Source organism: Micrasema longulum, unplaced genomic scaffold (assembly GCF_059751315.1).
Source record: "Micrasema longulum isolate JH-2025_06_02 unplaced genomic scaffold, ASM5975131v1 h1tg001050l, whole genome shotgun sequence".
Taxonomy (NCBI): Eukaryota; Metazoa; Arthropoda; class Insecta; order Trichoptera; family Brachycentridae; genus Micrasema; species Micrasema longulum.
The window spans coordinates 559,125-577,259 of NW_028278238.1; the positions used below are offsets into that span (position 1 = coordinate 559,125).

General features: G+C 32.7%; 1 protein-coding gene across 1 annotated transcript in view; it reads right to left on the reverse strand.

Annotated features, from left to right (window-relative positions):
- Positions 1-2,051: 2,051 nt before the first annotated feature.
- Pgant2 (polypeptide N-acetylgalactosaminyltransferase 2) overlaps positions 2,052-18,135 on the reverse strand; it is a gene marked incomplete at its 5' end in the record, with an annotated part of 53,008 nt that continues 36,924 nt past the window's right edge. The window contains 5 exons of the mRNA XM_088233019.1: positions 2,052-3,592; positions 5,220-5,404; positions 6,965-7,171; positions 8,414-8,592; positions 12,253-12,366. Coding sequence (XP_088089145.1) covers positions 3,297-3,592; positions 5,220-5,404; positions 6,965-7,171; positions 8,414-8,592; positions 12,253-12,366 — 981 coding nt within the window. The remainder of the gene's footprint in view (positions 3,593-5,219; positions 5,405-6,964; positions 7,172-8,413; positions 8,593-12,252; positions 12,367-18,135) is intronic.

Genomic DNA, 18,135 nt, shown 5'->3' on the forward strand with positions numbered 1-18,135 from the left:
CCAAATTACGAGATATTAATGGGGTTTTCTTCTCCTAAATGAGTTCAATAGAATGGAATATTAAAAACTTACAAAATGTGTCTGACTGTGTTATAAATTGTAGAAAACAAACCCGGGGTCATGGCTGGCAAAAGAAAGTCAAAATAAGATGATTTCTGCAACAAGCACGTTCAAGAAAGGAGTTAAAAAAATAATAATTTAAAAGTTTTTGATAATTTTTCTGTGATTGTATGTAAAAGAATAACATATTTCACATTAATTGGAAATCTATTTTATTGAATATATGAACCCATTGTCCCAGAAACAAGGTTTTGATTCCTCTTTTTGCTCTCCTGTAAAATTTATTTCTTTATGAACCCATTTTTACTGTGCAGGGGAGCATGGGTAAACTGTTACCCTAAATCCACTGAGATCACGGGTTTCAGTGGATTGTTTGCAATAGCTTCATGCGTGTTGCACGCACAACACACATTTTTGTTTATCCGACACTTTTTCCTCTCCCTTCTGCCACACTTGTTACATTCACAACATTAGAACCCGGGGACATGCTGCAACGCTTCGGTCGATACGTTAGGACAAAACTATTTTTTACGTGAATTTAAAAATGTTTTGTTTTAATATGGATGGTAAATTTGAAAGGTTTGATTGTTCCCTTCATTGGTCAATGTTTAATATAATAAGTACACTATTTGAGTTTGTCGAGAGAGGAGCTGGCTATTTTTTTATATTTACGAAAGATGTCATTGGGTTACAGTGAATCGTTTCATCTTGGGATACAGTGGATCACTGTTTTTCATAAAAATAAAAAGTTGAAAGTTATACCCAACTAGAAACTTTGTAGATAGTCAAAAGCAGGTCCAAGAAAAGAGGAAAGAGCATCAAGACGGAAAAAGAAGTATTATTGCAACCGATACCCTAAATAAACTCGAAATAGAAAATGTGAATTTTTATGTTCGAAGCCTGGTAGCCGAAGCAATGAGTGTACTACTTGCAAGGCCGGCAAAAAAAAAAAAAAGTGAGATATAAATTGAAACTTATTCAGAATACATTTTTTTACAATACATTTTACATTGTCGGTTAAAAATACGGCTTAATTTGTAAGACTTTACTTTTAACTGATCGGCTTTCTTGCAAACATGGCAAACTCTACTTGAGTATTGCAAAGTTGGTAATGTATAAAATTGAATTGATTATTTCAATCCCGTTTCTTGACATAATCATGCTTATGTCGTCACTGCTTACGTATAAAATATTTACTGATTATAATAAAAAAAGTCAGTTTTAAAAAAAGTTGAAGTTAAGTATTGTATCAGTTTTTGGTGATTTGCTCAAAAAGAAAGATGAATTTTGCCGGGTTTGCAAGTAGTACCCTCAAATATCAAAGAGTTTAATATTTAAATGAATACCTTGTATTTTATATTAATTGCACAATTGAGTGTATTCCAGTATTAACGTTAAGATATTACCCAGTGCAGGCCACAGTGGACATTGTAACCAATTTTAAAAAAAGTATCTAATTAAATAAGCTATAAAATGGCAAACCGAAACCATTACTTCTAAGACTATGAATGCTTCTTTCTATTTTATCAAAGAGACCAGAATTTAACAATAATTTCAGAGCTACGGAGGTTTAAAAAAAACGTGATCCACTATTGTACTCCATGCTCCTCTGCCCTAGAATTTGCAAATTTCAAAGTCTTGTTTAAGTACTGTAAGTATGTTTTGAATGAACATTAACATTCGACTCGGCAGTTATCCAAAATAACTAAAATTAAAATAACTTTTCCAACAAAACAGTCTTATCTCCTAGTATCAGAAAACTAATTTTTTTAACTGGATATATATATTAGGAGCCAGGATAAAAAAAACTATATCTCATGACGCGGTAATAATAGTTATTAAATTTTGAATTGTATCTATGTAAAAAATGTTTAAAATTTAACAGTAAATGTTTAAAATTCTTACCAACCTGTTTTGACACAACCAAAGGTATTTTATTAGCAGTGCAAAAGACAAAAATCAAAAGAATTTATCGGTACTATGATCATTACTTTTATTTTTGAATAAAATGGTTTTATGAAACTTATAAATTACTTGCTTAAAACAGCATTGTATTGTCTTTTATTTGCAATCTTAAAATGTTATTATTTTAAGAGAATTGAATTTCATAATAATTAAATCAATATTTTGAATTAGGTACTATCAATACACCTTTCAACACTTTGATGATTTTTATAGTAACAAAAATGTATCACAAAAATTTGAACAAAATATGTACATTATTTCTTTGAGTTAATTTCAAGATCTGACATATTACAAATATGTACATAAGTACAATTTTGTATTAAAATTACCTAAATAATGTCAATTTTATACACACATGTATACAAAATGCCAATGATAAATTACATATTTACAATGAAATTTAAAAAAAAAATATTTATTACCATAGAAAAACTATTATTTTATTATTGATAGGAGGGGAAATTTACCAGGTTTACAATTTGTGCATTTCTACCGTTTTTCTCGGAATAATACTGATAACTAAAATATTATTGTTTAGTTTATAGGATAATTACAGTTCCATACATTCACATTGCAATTTGACAAGTAGGTACTATTTATAAATTATCAAATTGCCAGTGAATTCTTTATACTAAAATTTAATTTATCCGCTGCTACCCGTCAACTAAATGTATATATTGTAAATGTGTGGTCTTTTCCGAATGATTTGTACCATAACTATTTCGTGACACTCTATATTTAGATTTTTGTATTATTTTTATTATCAAAGTTGCATTATTTATTTCCAACGCAGATGTCAAAAATGCATTGTTGTATCACTCGTGACAAAATTTCCTAAAATATCTTTCTAATGAAGCATTTTTTGTAATTTTTATCACCAGTACTGTAATTTATCTTATCCCCATTATAAAATTTAAGGTACTCGAGTGTAGACCAAACTTGATTATAAATGAAATTAATAAATTAACTATACTTCTAAACATTTTTTAACTGTTACGATTTTTTTACAGACGCTTGTACGATCACTTTAATTTACCTATATCTGGTAAATTCGTAAAATTAAATAAATCATTATTGTTTAACTGGCCATTTTACAGATTTTCAACACCAGAAGGTTTGTGTATGCGGCGCGGTGTAAGGTACCAAAAAATTATCGCACTTCCATCGAAATATGCATGGCAATCTTTCGAATGTAGACCGCATTCAGCTGCATCTATCAGTGTGCAGAGTGCGACATTCTATAATGTGTCATGTTAGGAACTGAACGTCTTTCACATTGTCTTGAACTCGAACTGTTGGCTTGTCTGCGCGAGGTCGCATGGCTGCGCGGTGAGGGTTTTGAGTTTCGAGTCGAGGCAATAATTGATCTTGCTGTGGCGGATTCTACCGCTGTGGATTGGCTTCCACATCTGGTTGATATTGTCTTCCGATTCACAGGGCATCATGACTATCGGAGAGGCGACTTCAAATCTAGCTAGGGTTAGGCACAAACTGTGATGCTTGATGTATCCGATGGACGTTACTGTCCACTCCTGATTACCTCCCGTGTAATGGCACGGGTACATTCCTGTGGAAAATAAGAATTCATTTAATAACGATCATTCGATGTTTAATTATAATTTTATATTAAAGTACCTTTGGGATATATTCTATACAAAAAGATACGCTAAATTTAGTGGTCCGGTGATTCAACAATATATTTTGAATGACATTTAATTGTGAGGCTACGAATTGAGAACAAAGTTTCTAATGTGAATATCATCCAATGGTAAAATTGAATTTTCATGAATCAAAAGAAATTTAAAAACTTTATTTGTTAAGTTACAATGAGGAAGTCCAGTGGTTTCCTATTTTTTTTATTATTTGTTAATAGACTATCAAACTAAGTCAAATTTTTTTTTTGTTATTTTCATGTACCTTATTATCATCGCTACGTTTTATAATTACTCTGTGCGTGACGTTACTAGTTATCATCAATGAGTTATCCTAATTAGTAGGTTGGCTTGCCGGAAACAGGAAATCTTTCACAACATACTATCATTGGTTGATTTCGAAAAACTTGGGATGTCATTTAAAGTAGTTAATTTGAATGAATTTTTTCATATATTTTAGAGAAACTTCGTAGTACAATGCTCTAATTTTTACCACATGTAAGAAACTATTTTTTGTATCCAAATTCCAGTAGCAGTAAATTTCTTCATTAAAATAAATATTGATGAAGCCCATACGGACAAAACTAATTCTAGGATTATCAATAACGAAGTTAGCTATAGTTTACAGCAAAACAAAGGTACTCATGTCCAGAATAGCAAGTGCAGCGCGGAACTGTCCATTATACGTCTGTTGTTAAACCAAAAATTTGACAAAATAGAGCGAAATGCCGTTTCTACAGCTGTGGCTAATAAGCCTAATAATAATTCGGAGATTTAAACCTTACATACCATTTTAATGATCTCTCATCATTAACTCCGTATTTATGTTTTGTAGATATGTGTTTGTATTCATATAATAATGACTTTGAAATTTAGAGATGTAGAAACATTTGTAAAATTGAAATATTTTGTAGTACCTAATCATATTTTATAGAAATAGTGAACTTAATAGTGATGAACTTAATAGTGATGCATAATTATTTGTAAATATTTATTTTAACTTTATTATTATGTTTATTCAATTACATATTCTACCATATATGTAGATGTGTTACTATTATTACTTTATTGTATTATTTTGTATTTATTTTTACTATCAATTAATTACCGAATTAAATTATAATATAACTATGAATTATTAATAACATATTGCCATGTATTTTAACATATTACATATTATATAACTTTTCTGCATTCCATTTTTCGACATGGATAAATTTTTATTATTTATATTTTTCTATTATTATTTTGTATATTGTTTTGATTATTTTGTATATTGTTTTGATTATTTTGTATATTGTTTTGATTATTTTGTATATTGTTTTGATTATTTTGTATATTGTTTTGAATATTTTGTATATTGTTTTAATATGTTAATAAATGTTTTTGATTTATATTTGGAAGAGTCCCGACTTAACACAGAATTTTCTAACAAGTTGGGACATAAAAAAAAATGTGCTTTATGATAAAATTGTGTATTTTGTGCATTAAATAAAAAATAAAAGAAAAGTGTTCAAAAAAATTAATACAAAATAAACATACCCACAGATCCTTGTATAAGATTTCCTAAACTATCGAGGCACATGAGACCCTGTCTGATAGTTCCCCCGAGGGAAGAACCCGTCACGGCAGTTTTGGGAATCGTCAACTCTGGATATACATTGTCCAGATACCACTTGAAAGGTTTACATTTTAATCTCTGCTTTAAATCCAAGCGCTCCGAGATACTGAAATTTCAAAGTAAGACAGATAAAGCAAGGATTAATTTTATATAGAGATACCTACATAAAAAATATTCATTAAGGTGATTCTAAATGAAAATATGAAACGAAATATTTATAGATGGCACTTTTATATTTTTTTATTGAAAAATTGCTTTTTTACGTTTATTTTAAATGGAAATATCACAAAACTTGGTTTGCGGAAACTTTACACTATATTGATTGTAACAAATACCATAACAATATCATTTAGGTCCTTTTCACAAAATGGTGATGAATAAATTAATATACATTGCAGACATGCTATGTGCTCAAATACATAACATGTCTGTAATGTTCAAATGAACTGCACATGAAATTTTAAATGTAAGCAAATTACTTAACTTCAAAGAAGAATAACTCAAAACCACAACCTAATTTAGATCTTTAGAACAGGAGCAAAAATATTAAAATAATTTGTGTTACCGTAAAACGGGGTTAAATTGCATCACTTTTTAATAACTTTTCAGCTATAATGATTTTTTTCATCGAGGAGATGAGTAGTGTTTTTGACAATAAATGTCATGGTTATATAATATATTTCCTTTACTTTTTTGTGGTTATAAGTATATTTTGTAGTTTCATATACAAGCTATAATTTTTTGAAAAATGATGCAAAGTAAGCCCTAGGGCGGGGTGACATTGCATCACTTTTTTTTTCCTTCAGTATCTTAATAGATTCCACATGGACATGGAAATATTAATATTAATATGTTTTGGTAAATTTAGTAAGAAATACTGGTATTATCAAATACATGACAAAATTCAACATACGAAACCACTTTACTCACCTTAGAATGATACACACTGTTGAAGATGTGATAAGAATTACCTATAGAAATTATTCATAAAAACTGCACAACCAACCCAAACCGCTAATCGCTCAGTACTAAAGTACCATATTGAATGGAAAATAACCTTAGGTAAGAGTGAAAAGTGACATCCATTGAATATTTGGAGAAACAATGAGTTATTGTTAGTAGCAATGACAACAGGTGTCTCTAAAAACTTTTTTTTTGTTGATGCAATGTTACCCTTGATGGTGCAATTTAACCCCGTTTTACGGTATATGGAAAAAAAAAGAATTCTTAACAAAACAAACTACCTATCTATGATAAACTAAACTACTTATGATGAATAAATTAATGAACATTAAAGACATGCTATGTGCTCAAACACAAAGCATGTCCGTAATGTTTAAATGACAGCACGTTGTTGTTATTATGTTATATCACAAAGTAATTACTGCAACTACTAAATTCAACATGAGGGTTTTTGAGTTGACCACTATAACGCATCTTTCTATCTTCCTCCATGAATGCTACAAATAGACAGGTTGTGATGAATTCAAATAATATTATGATGATTTGATTTGTCTATTTGTTGCATTCACTGAGGAGGATACAAAAATGTGTTTTTTGTGGTTAACGTTATGATGCAGATTTTGAAGTTACTTAGTTGTAGGAATAACGCCGAGACATACAGTTGAAGAAAATACTTTTTTAAGATGATAATTTACAAACTTACTCTCCAAAAGCAACGTTCTTCGCTAACGGCTGAGCTTCATAGTAGAATCTCTTGTAGTCATCCATCCACACTTCAGCTGCTCTCCTGGTGTTTCTGGCAAACACGTTTCCCGACCCGCCGGGGAAGGAGTAAGGATGTCTCTTGCGGAAAACATGCCCCACTCGACTGCACGGAACTATTTCCAGAGATCCACCACACTGCCAAACTCTGAAATCGAGAAGAGCATTAATTTTATTTTAAATCGGGACTAAAGAGCATTTGTATTTAACCTTTTCCCCCACTAAGCATCCAAAAATTACACATGATCCGAACGAGGGGACCAAACGACCCCAGCGCCTGCTTGTATGTGTGTATATGGCGTCATGAGAGTAAAAAGTTGCATAAGTTTAAAAAAAAAGTTATTTACCAGAGACAACTGAAACAGTTTCACAAAAATAAATTAAACTGTTTTCATATAACTGGATATTATTAAACGATATTAAGTAATGAATGATACAAAAAATTAAGTACACTTGATAAATAACTGGCGACTCGTCCCCCGCCAGGAACAACCTGTTCGAAGAGTCGCAGTCACGAGCAAGGCGATTGTTCAATAAATTAAGGGTCGTGGGGGGGAGGGTAGTGCCAGATCTTAAAAAATCTGACGCAACCCCCGGGGGGTCACAACCCACAGATTGAAAAACAGTTTAATTTATGAAACGGTAACTGTTACTACTACTCTTTCAAGTAACCAAAAAGCTCATCTTTAATTTTCTAATTTCAACGGTCAAGTGGTAAACATATAATAACGAGTATATACATTTTTTATATAAGGTATACACTTTATTTTATAGCTATTGTTATTGTAGGGGTAGTTTACGAGACGAGAAAACCACATTAATTTACATAAAAAATATTAAGTAGTTAATTAATTTATATTCCTACCCAAAGAAAATAAAATAATTGAAATAATAGGATATCTACATAATTCATAAAAAAATATGTTAACAAGTATGTTTGTAAAGCAGTGATGGGCACAAGTTTCCTTTAATTTGATACAATGAGCACAAAAAGTTCAAAAAAAATATATATTTTTTTTCGTTTTTAACTTTTCTCAAAATTGACTTATCCATGGAAATAGTCTTCAAATAGTATACTACTAATGAAAGTGTAAAAAAAAACGATTTTTAAACTACGAAATATATCGAAATGCATCAACATAATATTATATGATGTGATAACAAAACTCGATTTTCCATATCTGTAAATAGCCAACATTAGAAAATAACCCTACAATATGAAGGAGAGAAATAAATGCACGCATTTCAAATACAAAATCGCGAAGGACTCAAAAATAAAGCATAGTTCTAGAATCACCCTATCTTCAAGAATAATATGTACATTTATTAGAAAAGTTTATGCCATAAAACTTAATCTATAGAAACAAACGAGAATTAGGAAAAAACAAACCGGAAAGAAATTTCCAAGTTCTCTCCTCCCCAGACGTCCATCTTGGTGTCGTAAGTCCCGAGCTTGTCGAAGTACTTCCGGTCTATGGAGAACAGCCCTCCCGCGATCATGGGGGTCCTGATGACCCCCGTGGGGTCCGCCAGCCGCGCCGCCCTTTCCTGACCTCCGAGGTACTCCCACTGGAACACACAAAGGATTTTTTTTACTAACGTAAACGAAGGATTATCGAAAAAGGTTACATATGCACTGGAACCCCTTTTTACACGCGGGATACGTTCCACACAGTACCGTGTAAAAAAGACTAATAAAAAACAATGCTAAATAGGCTTTATTATGTAAAAATCTATTCGGGATTTCAAAAAATTATAATCGTTCACTGTTTATTGTACTTTAATTTTTTATAGAGCATTCCTATAATGCTAAGCATAATTATTTTTATATTTTTTATTTCTTTTTTGTCATATTATAAAGTAATGCCTAATAGGAGAAGACCCGTGCTAATGCAGACTTACATGGATGTTTATTTATATATCTCCATATAGATACACACACACGTGTGCACCCTTATAAATATTCATACACATACAAACACACCCTTATACACATAATCACATAAACATTCTTACATATATACACACACATATACATACACATCCTTAAATACACATACATACATCCATTTATACGCATATATATACATATATATATACATTTCATCCTTCTTGTCTTTGTATTGTATAGTGTTTAAATTGTCGCGGATAATATTAATATTAAAATTACTTACCTTGCAATGATATATTTTCAAATTTAATTTTTGGATCTTGTTTTTTCGAAACCATGTAAAACGAGGTTACAGTGTGATGTCATTTAAAATTTAAAGAACATCAGAGTCCGGATGATGGGTGCTATAATTCTGTCCGAAACCTTGGCAAAAAGTTCGGACAATACCTGGCATGACAACCCAGAAAAACACTGACAAAAAATGTTGTATCTCGCACAAACTCTTATTTGATGCTTCAACTGGCTTTGTCCCATTTTTAAAAGCCACTCTTGTCAAAACAAACTTTGATTGTTAAATTCGAATAGTTAAGGAAATCTTAATTAACCTTCTTCGTGTGTATCGAGCTCTCTAAGAATTATTTAATAATATGCAATTAAAAAGAAAAACACACATATTAAATTTCCCACGAGAAAAGTCTTACTTCCAGAAGTCTTAGTCCAGAAACTCCACCCTTTCTACTCCTTCACACGCATCTTTTATTTCGTCGACCTTCCGGTCATAACTTCCGGTCCCAAGGAACCAGTTGACATATTCCGCAAATTAATGTGATGCGGAAGAAGAAAAGCGATGTAACAAAATCTGGGAAGAAAGCGATTACTTAAAAAGTTTTTACATTTCTTGTAGAGTAAGATAAATCGTTGTGGAAGCCAGCTTTTCTTTCTTACGTACTTCAAAAATGTTTTTATTTTATTTTTTATCGTTTACAAAGCATTCCAAATTAAAAATTTATTAAAAAATACATATAGAGCAACGCACGGCATAGTTATGTTATTTTAATTTTACTAGACTCGATTACAAAAAAAGACATTAAATTTATTTACCAACGTTTTTTGGTATTACGTTTCAATTCTAACTTTTACCCCAAGTTTGAATATATTTGCATATTTTTCAGTTGCCTTTATTGGTTCGACATTATTCATGTTTTATACATTACATTTCGGATATATACGAAGAAAATTTTTCTCAAATTACATTAAAGAGCTTTGATTACAAAGTTATCTTCAATTGTCCATAAAGTAAAATCGAATTTTCTGTACGAAAATGTGTACCTATATTTTTAGGATTTTTTATTTAAAATATGTTCATTTACATTTTACCAAGGACGGTATTTTAAATTTTTATCCGAATATCAATTTTTCATAAAGGAAATTAGATTATACTTTATAGAAAAATCGATTATACTTTATAGACAATAATCAATACAAATATTAATTTTTCATGCACAAAATTCGATTTTACTGTATAGAAAATTGAATATAGCTCCGTCTTGCCATTGTAATACCGGCCCTGGTCTGAATTAGCTAGATATTTTCAATGTTAATTCAGCACCACGCAAATGACGAAAAAATTCGTAGGGAAAAGTTCGTTAATTTGCATTGTTTTTCAAATAACAAAAATGGTCAGACATCCATTCCATTATTTCCTTAAATACTAAGTTTGAGGAAAATTTTTTCTCGTAATAGCAAGAACCCTCTTAACTCTTTATTTTTTTTCAAATTCAAATCAATTTATTTTATCAGAATAACTTTACAAATAACAAAATATTTAAGCCGTTATATTGGGACAACATATCAAACCAGGAACCCTTGAGCAATGGTTCGATATTATTAAAGTGTAATCCAATAGGAAGAGTATTTGCCTCCTCAACATAGTTTCACTGATGTAAAAATTGTCGGTCTATAAAATGGTAATGTTCAGCTCTCCCACACCTTTCTCAATCGACGTAACCGAAGGCAGATTGATTCTGGATGCCAGGAGCTAAAACAGTCTGTGCTGATGCCGTCGGGATAGCAATCAGAAACGTAAAAATTGATGCCCTCTAAAATGGCGAGTTCTCGATTCTGATCACTCTGGAAAAATGGGTCAGTGTGAACTTATCCCTTCTGAGTTGCAAACTGTCGGTCCCGAGCATGCGCAAGAGGAATGCAGTTGAATAGAGCCACGGATAACTATCAAACCCCCTCATGTAGAGATAACTATTTTTTTTTTATGAATCCTCTCCAACATGGGGGAATTTCACAACTCCTAGGTGCGAAGTAGACTCGAGAGTGGCTAAATAATTTGGGGGCCATTTGAACTGAAGTACTCTCTTATAATAGAGACAATCCAAAATAAGTTTCTGAGATATCTCTACATGAGAAACTGCGGGTATTATCTTTGGCTCTACCTGACCGAGTTTCTCCAGGGTAGCTTGGCTACAGCAGTTTAGAAACTAGAAGGAATGTGTATTTGACTACACATTTTTATCGATTGCTGCGCGGTATGGTCGATAATTTTGAGATTATAATGAGCATTGGTTGGTATGTTCCTGATCTTCCTGATCCTTACCTAAGACAGCGTCAGCATAGATTGTTTCATATTCCGGTATACAGGACCAACCTGCCGATGGTTAATCCTGTTGGAAGGGCTACCGCTATGCTGAACAACGTCGTTCTGGATGCTGATCTGTTCCATATATCCGAAGGGGCTTTCCGGAGCAGAATTCTCCTACTGTTTAGACAAGGGTCTCTTTATATCTTCAATTTTAGTTTGTAGTTTGTAATGTATATATTATTTTAAATAAATGAATTGAATTGTTTTTTTAAAGGAATACCCCGCTAAGCCTCTATTTTGAGGCTTGTCAGCAGGTGGGATAGAGGGGATATGGAAGGAGGTAATGAAAAATACATAACACCCAAATCAATTGAGAAAAAACGTATCTTGGATTTTCTTCTTGCAACTGGCGGGAATCGAACCCGCGACGCCAGTTTCGCAGTTGGCCGTCTAACCAACTGCGCCACGGCACCTGTCGAATTGATTTGAATTAAAAAATATCTCGCCTCGTGCGTATTACATACCACCGAGGCACACTCAGGCCTGGCCCGAACTAACAAGTTGTATAGGATTCCGAGTGAACTGGGATTCTCGAAAACCCTGAATAACTCTATAAAACCCCTCTAAAAAACCAATACACTCTCGCAAAAATTAGACACACGCTCTGTCTAGGTATTTTCTTCGATATTTCTAACACATTTGGAGTAACCAAATATGTGTAAATAATTCAATAAACTTTACAAACCTTAAAAACTAAATTCCAATCGAATCCCCCCCTCAAGTCAGCGGATGCTCCGATGTACTGGAACGTGTCCATGCTGATTACGTCAATCACTGGACACACCACCCGCGAAGGATCCTGGAAACCAATTATGTAGGCATTAAACTTATATAAAGACACATAATTGCTTTGGATATACACGTAAAGAAAGTAGTAAACATTTAAATTTGAAACTCTTTCTTGGGAAACATACACTAGTATATTAAATAACTGATCAATAGAGTTTTAGTCCCAACACTTATGTATGGAAGTGAAACATGGAACTGGCAGAGGAAGGATGAAAGCCGAGTGAACGCGGTTGAAATGCGATCTCTTAGACGAATGTGTGGGAAATCAATGTATGACAGGGTTACGAATGATGAAATCAGGCGAGAGTGTAAATCTGAGACAAGTATAATTGATAAGATTAAGAAAGGGTCTCTGAGATGGTTTGGTCACGTAGAACGAATGGACGACGAGAGAATGGTAAAACAAGTATATATTGCAAAAATGAACGGCAACGTTAGACGAGGACGACCAAGGAAGACGTGGCATGATCAGATAAACCAAAATCTTAAGTCTGGTAATGTCAAAAGCAGACAGAACCGAAGGGCATGTATGACAAGATGTATGAATGTGGAAGAGGCTAGGAGTGTATGCCAGGATAGACGTGTGTGGCGGTCCATTCTCTCTGCCTACCCCTACGGGGAAATGGCGTGATGGTAGTAGTAGTAGTAGTAATCAATAACTGATTAACTCTTTTTTGGCAATGTATCCCATATGATACATATCGACGGTGGAAAGGAAAAAGTTCCTAAATAAGCCACATGTAGCAGCTTTACAGAAGAGCCAATAAAAGATTTTTTTTATATAAAAAAAACGTACGTAAGTTATTTTGGCGTTATTCCTACACAATTGAAATATTTGTTTTTAATATAAGATTTCTTATAAATTTTAAAAAAAGCAAAAATTGGCTTTTCAGTAAAGTTGGCTAGAGGTCGCTTAGGAACTTTTTCTTTTCCAGTGTCGATATTACGATTTTTTTCATGAACTTAAAATTAAAACAAAACAGAATTCAGTTAAAACTAGTTTACCATATTTTTAATTTCTTACTTCATTATCATAATTCACAATAAACTTTGCTTAAAATTAAAAAAAAAAAAAAACGTTTGGGATTTTAAAGCCTTTTCAATCATCCAATATGTAAAAAAAATAAATCCATAGGAATGCATTTTATGAACTAAGTAATAATCTTTTTAATTGGATTTATGATAGACAAGCAGACATTGTCGCTGCACAGAATACACATTATGGAATTAGTTTTACTTTCTAAAATAAATAATTCATCATCGGCATTATTTTTATTTAACTTCTTGTGCATGCATATTTTTCATTGGCGGACTTATTGCCAAACGGAAATTTCTTCTAACCAAGCAATAAAATAAAAGATCACTTTCATGATTTAAGTTTCAAAACGTAGGCGAGAAAAAGTAAAATACTAAAAATATAAAATAGATACAAAAAAGAACTGGAAATATGTGTATGTATTGATTAATATCGATACTAGTCTTCAATGGAAACGGTAATAAAGAGGGAGGAAAAGAAGAGAGGTTAAGAAAGAGAAAGGAGATGTTTCATCAGGAGTGATTTGAACAGAAATAGTTGAGGGGAAGTCCCATCTTCACGTCACTCACTTGTGAGCCGGGACTTCCGCGCCAATGCGCCAGTCTCTGGTTAGCACTCGTTCCGCTAGCACGTCAGTGCCGCGAGTGATCACACATTTTTCATAAGAGAACGGACGCAGCAAATTCCGGTAACAGCTTCTTCACTTTTGCAAATACGGGCCTACATTATTATTTTTTTTGCCGCAACATATCGGTTCCTTAAAACAGGCATTGCTTTTAATATAGAAACCGATAGATCCTCTCAAGTATTCCGCTATACCGCACTCCTTCGCAGTGCTTTATTTATCGTTAGTGTTTAAGTAAAATATTTGTTTATAATTTTGCTTTTGTGATTTTTGTAATATAAAAATAAATAAATAAATAAAGCTGTCACCAATCAGAGGCGATACGGGAGGAGCCATATACTGCGGATGCCTTCACACTCGCCTACTTTACAAGGTATCAAGTTCTCGACGTCCGCTGCTGACTATTCGTCAGCAGTTTATGTCAGAACTACGAGGCGCGAACCTTAATTGGGAGGACGCACGGGATCCGGCAGCCGACAGAGATGCCTGGAGGCTCGTTGTAAACACCATACGACACAACTAGAGAGCGGACATAGAATGATGCAAACCGTTTTAAGTTTCACTCCCAACCAAGCCAACTTTCAAACTAATCTGATTTAAATCACCGATCTAAGTTTGGTCAAAGCCGTTTTATTAGAAGCGTTTCGTAAAAATGAACCCAGTCCCTCGGAAAATGAGTTAACTTCGTTATTATTCCGCCCCATGAACGATAAAAACGCGAACCCTTAAAGCTAAAGATCTTAATCTCAAATCTAAAAGTCGTTAAAATTTACCGGAGAACGAAGGCTTTTGGTAAAGCGACTTTCGTAAAAACGTTTGAGAAATGAATAAAGACTAAAAACTCTTTCTTAGCTTACCGCTTTGACTTAAATAAATAAAAATAAAAAAACCATATGACGAATTAACAGTGGCCGATCGAAAATTCGGTGGCGGTTTCGGCTAGTTCGGTTTCGGACAAAAATTGGCCGAAACTTCGGCTCAGAAGCCACTTGGGGTCTGGATGTATCGGATTACGTTCGAATTATACTGATTTTGAGATATTAGTTAGTAGTTCTAAGATCTTCCAAATGTATATTTTTGTAATTCTTTTATAGTTAATAAGTTAAAGTTCCTATAGTGTACATTGAAGAAATTATATGTATAACATAAAAGCAAAATGTGGTCCTGTGGCTAGTGTCTCGGACTCACGGACCAAAGATCTGTGGTTCGAATCCCACTCTACCCCAACTTGATTCCATTTTCTAATAGTAAGTTATTTACAACTCGTTGAAAATGGTCCTCAAAATTAAATATTTGGGTAAATCATAAGAACGCAAATATTTCTTAAAAAAAAAAAAAGCGCTAGAAATAAACGAATGTACTCATTAAATTTATGCTTTTTATTTCATTGTGTATAAATAATAAACTTATGTTAAATAACTTTAACAATTATTTTAATGAACTCAAAAAGTTTAACAATAAAAACGCATAATTTTCGGCGTTTTGAAGAGACTTTTCAATAAGTTTTCGGTTAAGGTCGAAGCTAGAACAGGAGCCGAAATTCGGTTTCGGCTGAAAATCTTGTTTCGGTCGGTCACTACAAATTAAAGTTCGTAAATTTTCACGGCCAGATACTACTTGTGGTACAATATTTTGAGTCTGTCCAAATGTTTGTAGAGAAAATACTGGATTTCTCCTCCTATGGAGTCATTAAGATTAACAAATTACAAGAGAGATCTAGAGCATTTAAGATAAGGAAATATGGAAGTTTAGGCATTTACAGGGCTTATGAGGTGAAATTTGAAAAATTTTAAATTGTTTTCAGGCGTTGCCTAGTACGTGAAATAATTCGATCAAATGAATCTCTTCACAACAAAAAAAGTTTCAGCTCTTTAACTTCACTATAATCAACAGATGAAAGAATTTAAGTAATATGGATCTTAAAACAAAGGAAAATGAATTAAATGAATAAATAAATTAGATGAATCTCACCCGCATTAATAAATGCTTCAGCTCTTTAACTTCACGAACATCAACAGATGAAAGAATTGAAAGAAACCGATGTTCAAATATAGGCAGAATGGTGAATGTTATACAGTGTGTAAAGTGGCCACTTAAACCAGCCAACGACAGGTCATAAGTTCTGTGAATACCTAGACTTTCATATTCCCATCTGTAAAATGTTCTCCTAGACTTCTATATTCTCTTATCTAAAGTGTTCTTTATCTTTGTTGTATTATGTTAATATTAACAGCCCCCTAAAGGGTTGAATCCTTGTCTACAAAAATTTGGACAAACTCAAAACATCGTTGTATGTGTTATATCGATTTTTGTCCTTTGTTCAATGCCGGGTACCATGATGTTTTGAGGAGCATTTCATCATCTCTATTTATATTAAATGGGTCGATGCAAATTTGTATGGCTTCTTTTATCAGACGAGCTTGGTGGTTTTAAGAACGATTTAATATTTTAGGCTAGAACGAAAAGTTTTATCCCGTCTCTGTATAGTTTGGCTAGTGCTCATTTTAAGTATTTGTTTATTTATTTAGTTTACAAACAATGAAAAATAATACATAATATACAAGTACAGAAGTATTCTAGTAAAAAAAGACACGACTTATTTTTTATCAATTACATGTAAACACTAATACATTATTTATTTATTTAACTTTTTGTACATAATGTTATTTGTACATTGGCGTTATTGCTAAACGGCAATTTTTTCCAACCAACCAATAAAATAATAGTTTTATTTTTATAATTCAAGTTACAGAACATATTCAATAGAAAATAAGGATTGAAAAGCTAATGATATATTTAAATAGAAATAAACGTATTTGTTTAAGAATTATTTTTAATCATAACTATTACTTAACAGGAAAATGGAAAAAAGAGGAAATGATGAGAGATTAAGGAAGAGAAAGGAGATGTTTCTTCAAACGTGATTTAAACAGAGATAATGTAGTAATATCTTTGATGGTGGATGGGAGATGATTTCACAGTCGAGCCGCATGGACTCTATATGAGTTAGAGAAGAAAGAGGAATTGTGGATGGTTATTAAGAAAGTGCCTCGAGAATTAGAACGAAGAGGTAAACCATGAACTGATAAGCGTTGAAATTTTTCACGCAGGTATATAGGAGCGTTAGGACTATGAATTACATTTAACAGAAGTGAGAGGGAGTGATAGTTTCTCTGTAAAAATAAAATAAAGTGTTCAGTAGACTCAAATCAATGTTTGATTTCTAATATTATAAAAATATCAAATACTACTTGATCGGTACGCCACTCGCCCGCGCCGCCAAAGACAAGGAGTGATACTTTTACGAGGTATTTATCAAATCTGGAGCAAGTACCTCCTGACTCCTGACTCCTGACAGTCCTGACTTGATCTGCGAGCCTTCTAGAATAATACCGAATGGTTCCGCATATTTATTACATTATTTGATATATATTTCTAGGCAAATCACTAGACTCAGGCTCATCTCTTTTTACTTGATTAATTTGGTTTATGGGTTTTTACTTGATTAATATGGTTTTTAGGTTTTTACTTGATTAATTTGGTTTATAGGTTTTTACTTGATTAATATGGTTTTACTTGATGTATATGGTTTTTAGGTTTTTACTTAATTAATATGGTATAAAGCGATTTGCTTATGAATGTTGATAAATCGAAAGTGATGGTTTTTGAGAGGGATGAAAATATAACTAAATGTGAGATCAGTGTGAACGGAGATATTCTGAATCAGGTAGAAGAATTTGTGTATCTGGGAAGTATGTTTACTAGGGATGAAAAGGAAGGTGAGTGCCGGGAACAGGGTGAACGGTGTACTAAAATCTACTTTAGCAAACAAATGTTTATCGCAGGAGGCAAAACTAGCAGTTCACAACGGAGTTCTAGTGCCAACTCTAATGTATGAGAGCGAAGTATGGAATTGGAAAAACGATGATGAAAGTAGGTTACATGCTGTCGAAATGCGATCCCTCAGGCGAATGTGTGGTAAAACGATGTATGAAAGGTGCACAAATGTCGAGATCCGTGAACTGTGTAAGGCTGAGACATGCATTATCGACAGAGTTAAGAAAGAAGTGCTGCGTTGGTTTGGACATGTAGAGTGAATGGACAGCGAAAGAATGTCT